Source organism: Monopterus albus, unplaced genomic scaffold, assembly GCF_001952655.1.
Source record: "Monopterus albus unplaced genomic scaffold, M_albus_1.0 scaffold134.1, whole genome shotgun sequence".
In the NCBI taxonomy this organism is placed as follows: Eukaryota; Metazoa; Chordata; class Actinopteri; order Synbranchiformes; family Synbranchidae; genus Monopterus; species Monopterus albus.
In genome coordinates this window covers 121,727-126,106 of record NW_018128014.1, presented here as the reverse complement: position 1 = coordinate 126,106, position 4,380 = coordinate 121,727, and the positions used below count along the sequence as shown (strand labels likewise).

Here is a 4,380-nt window from a genome sequence, read left to right as displayed (position 1 = left end):
CTGCTGCCTCGGTGTGCCTACCTGGACATGCTCGTCAGGATTATATTAATATTTCTTAGGAATGAGACTCATGTGCATATGTTGTGACTAAGAGGGAACTCTGTAGAAGTTCATGATTGGTTGTGCACATCATATTATATAAATGATAGCTATTTTAGTACACAGTATATTCTTTGACCTGTCCAGGGTGTACCCCGCCTTTCGCCCAGTGCCGGCTGGGATTGGCTCCAGCCCCCTCATGACCCCTTTCGGGATTAAGCGGTATAGAAAATGAGATGAGATGAGATGTTTTCTTTGTGTTTTAAATACAAATTGCTTTTATGTTTTAGAACAGAAACACTCTCCAACAGGTGACATGTGAGGTTCTGACGTTTCTTAAAGTCGTGCCAAGTACCATCTTTTTCTGACTTATTTTTATCTGATTGAAAAAGATCAGAAATGCTTTACAAACACTGTCCAGTTAATTCTGATGATGGCAACGCAATCTTCCAGTTGCGGAAAAGCTCGTCCTACAGCTGCCACAGCCAATAGGGAAGTGGGGAAGAGGCCTGAGCTGTATAATCCCTGCCTGCCTGCCCTTCCCCCATAAAGCTGGACTCACAGAGACACATGATGCACACAAGCATTTTAGTTTTAAGAGTGAACAGACTGTGTTCAGTGACTATGGTCTGAAAGCAGGGAAGCAGGGAAATAAGCCAGACAACAATTATATGTAAGTCAGGTTGACAGCTGGGAATGTGAGGGAAGAAGGAGAGGAGAATGTACACAAAGGGAGGAGAGGGGTGTGTGAGAGGGATGGAGAAGCAGGTGAAGAGGCAGAGGGTGAGAGAGGCTCTGCTTCTTGTCCTGACTGACACTCTGCTGCTCTTAATCCAGATTAGAGTGTCTAAAACTGGTCGGCTAAATCTGCAGGCCAGCCAGCAATACTCACCCTGCACACACACACACACACGCACACACTACACACAGTCATAATCTCCTCTGGGCAAACCAGGTGCCACCAGCAGCTCAGCACAGAACCACTAACCACCCGCCATCCCTCTAGTTAGGCCCAGCTGGCCCTCGATACTGTCGCACTGAATGCATAGTATATTCACATCAAGCACCATATTTGGCAAGAAAAGGCAGCTTTCACACCCTTTCCTGTTTTGACAGACTGTCCACAGTCAGAGACAGCTGATAGGTGTGAGTGAGATTCAGGTACATGTTCGTACCTTTGGCCTGCTGAGTCACCATAAAGCCCAGTATGCCTGGCAGATTTAGCATATCCTGTCTCAGTGAACCTGACCATCTGATGGGGGAAGTGCACCTGCAGAAGTAAAGGTCTATGGTTTGGTGTTTGTTTGACTCTCAAAGAAGGATCCAGGCTGGATCCTCTACTACTGCACTGAGGAAAACCTGTGACATGAGCTGCAGTAACTGATGCCTTTGTTGTCCTCTTAGCTGTAGCAGTTAACAGCTGTGCATGCCAGTACTGAAAGAAAGAAATCTAGAAAGGACTGGATAATCCTGATAAACATGAAGATTTGGACAGTGGTATTTATCATGTCATCTCACTCTGGACAAGCAAGCTAATAAGCAAAACATCACACTATATCTTTATAATATGTTGTGTCTTTTTTTTATTAATTGACATTTTACACTACTTTGTCTTATAATTGTATTAATCTATTTCCTGTTTTGTACATTTAATATCTACAGTATTTATCAATCTCAATCAATTGCACTGCATAAAAATCCATAACACAGGCCTATATAGGCCCTTTTCTCCCAAAAGAAAAATAGCACCACCAAAAATAAACTCTTTCTACTGTATACTGTACTACTGCTTTTAGATCAATACATTTTTAAGACAGCTTTCCCATTATATCTTCTCAGAACATCCGTTACTATGAATGAACATTACAGTACAGAGAAAAGATAAATTGATAGATACTGTAGATAGAGCCATTTTCCAAGTAATACATCACTGTGTAAACAACATTTACGTTCTTAATTGGATGACTTTGAGTGCAGTCTATTCTCATATTCATTTTAAAAGCACTACTTGCTAGAATTCCAATCCATGAACACTACGCATGTTTCCAAAATACATGATGACGACAGCATGTCATAAATGTATATGTGATTTTGGCCATGTTTCTAAACATTTTAATCAGCTTATATCTCAGCAGATCTACAACTTAGATTTCTCTCACTTAATTAGGATAAAAGTAATAAAGGATCATGGCAAAGTCAAATGTATTTTAGGATGAAAGTAGCTTCATGGCAATGAAACCCAAAGTTTGGGAGGATGTGTAGTCTCCACAGTTAGTGAAATACTATATACTGGGTCATACATTTGTATACATGAACTGCATTAAAGAAGAGAATAAGTATAAATTAAATTAACAAAACAAAATCACCTTTATTTCATTTACCGGACAAGTGAGAGGCAGTACCACTAGATGGCAGGATTACACGTGGCATGCATGGAACCTGTCATCAATTTACAACATGAAGTAGATTTGTGGTGCTGCCTTTGGGAACGTCAGGTGGGTGGGTAGTTAGAAACAACTGTCACAATACGAAAATGGTCTAGCATGAAAATAACGACCCAATTCAGTCTGCCACATGGAGGTTATCATAAAACCAATTATCAAGGAGCTATCGTAAAGTGAAGATTGGATGATTTTATTGTTTATTCAAAACAAATCACAGAAAAACTAAAATAAAGAGAACTTATATGAGATTGGAAATGCATTTCTGAAATGAAGCACACTTTTCATCGCGAAAGGCTTGATTAAAACCCAGTTTGTTTATGTTTATGAGCACTGAAAGCGACGTGTCCGAGCACCTAAACGTCTCATTGTCGTCATCTTGTTCCCGGATGTCAAATTGTTAGAGTAAACCAGAAACACGCTGGAGGTAAGACACTTTATCTTCAAAATAAACTAATGGGTGTTACTGAATAAGCCGTCATAGTAGCTGGAACGTTATTTATTTATGAAATGAATTACCGAAATGTTGTTTTCTCTTTTCAGTGAGGATGCTTTGACTCTCAGGCTGTGAACAGAGCAGCTACACAGCAACAATGACTGGTTGAAATTCTTGGCATTTCTGATCAAATTAGTGAGCTGAGTTTCAGCCTGCACGATGCTCGGAGAGCTGTACCCCTTCGTGGAGGGCAGTTTCTGCCGCTTCCCGTCGCAGAGCAACATTTACGGGCTGTGCCAGGCCGGGGAGCAGGAGCTGTTGGCGGCCACTCTCAAAGGGAAGGTGTCGTGTTTCAGGTACCAGGAGCTACAGCAGAAAGTCCGACCCGTGGCCAAGGAGGTTCACTTCACCTATATACCAGGTAGTCACCGGCAAACCCGAGCATCTGACGTCACTGAGATCAGAACATGGGCTCCACAAAAAGTCTCGTAACCGCAGGATAAATTCTCAGTGTAGTGTAAAGCAGATGAGCTGGTCTTTGGCTACCTTTACTTCATCAAGTGTTTTCTTTTAATTACTGACAGTTCTCATTGTTCAACAGTATTTTTTTAAGGTATGCGAAACTGCAGATGTTTTTTTCTTCGCAGCAAGTGATGGTGTGTTCAGTGTTTGAAGTATAAAGAATGCTAAATAGATCAGATTGTTGTCATTCAAAGTCATTGTGTCCTAAAACGTGTTGTCTTCCATGCACACTGGGTGTTGATTATTGCTGCATTCGTTACCTAGTTGATGCAGAGATTGTATCAATTGATGCCTTCAACAAGTCTCCTCCCAAGAGAGGCCTGGTGGTGGGCATCACATTCATAAAGGTATGTTCATATTGACATTCAGGAGACGCAGCATGTGTGTAGGTTCCTGTAGTGGTTGTGAATGCTTTCTACAGAGACACAGTCGTTGCTTCTTCTGACTGATCTTCTGCAGGACTCTGGTGACAAAGCCACTCCATTCCTGAATATCTACTGTGACTATGAGCCTGGCTCAGAGTTCAACCTGGATTCTATTGCACGTAAGTGAAGCTGTTTCCAGATGTGTATGGTCCTCATGTTACCACGTTTCACGTGCTGTTGTTAAGGTGTCCGTCTCTCTGAACAGAAAGCTGTCTAAATCTGGAGCTGCAGTTCACACCCTTCCAGCTGTACCACACAGAGTAAGTCAAACGGATTCACTGTTTCTACAGGATCACACAATGGACAAAACACTGGACTCACTACAGTGACATGTACAACACAGACAATCTGTTCTTGGAAATGTAGTAAATGTTTACAGCTCAGTCAATGTTCCACAACCTCTAGCATGTCAGTAGTTTGAAGGACTGTCATTCATGTGTAAAATGTGCTATTGAATATCATGAGGTGACTTTGTAAATATGGTTACTACAATGTGTCCTAGTATCACCTTTATCAA

The 4,380-nt window shown here is 41.5% G+C and overlaps 1 protein-coding gene across 1 annotated transcript in view; it reads left to right on the top strand.

The window, feature by feature from the left end:
• Nucleotides 1-2,598: 2,598 nt before the first annotated feature.
• kptn (kaptin (actin binding protein)) overlaps nucleotides 2,599-4,380 on the top strand; it is a 7,192-nt gene continuing 5,410 nt past the window's right edge. Inside the window, exons 1-5 of the mRNA XM_020613551.1 lie at nucleotides 2,599-2,907; nucleotides 3,024-3,337; nucleotides 3,703-3,785; nucleotides 3,898-3,982; nucleotides 4,069-4,123. Of these exons, the coding sequence (XP_020469207.1) occupies nucleotides 3,136-3,337; nucleotides 3,703-3,785; nucleotides 3,898-3,982; nucleotides 4,069-4,123 (425 nt within the window). The 5' untranslated portion in view covers nucleotides 2,599-2,907; nucleotides 3,024-3,135. The remainder of the gene's footprint in view (nucleotides 2,908-3,023; nucleotides 3,338-3,702; nucleotides 3,786-3,897; nucleotides 3,983-4,068; nucleotides 4,124-4,380) is intronic.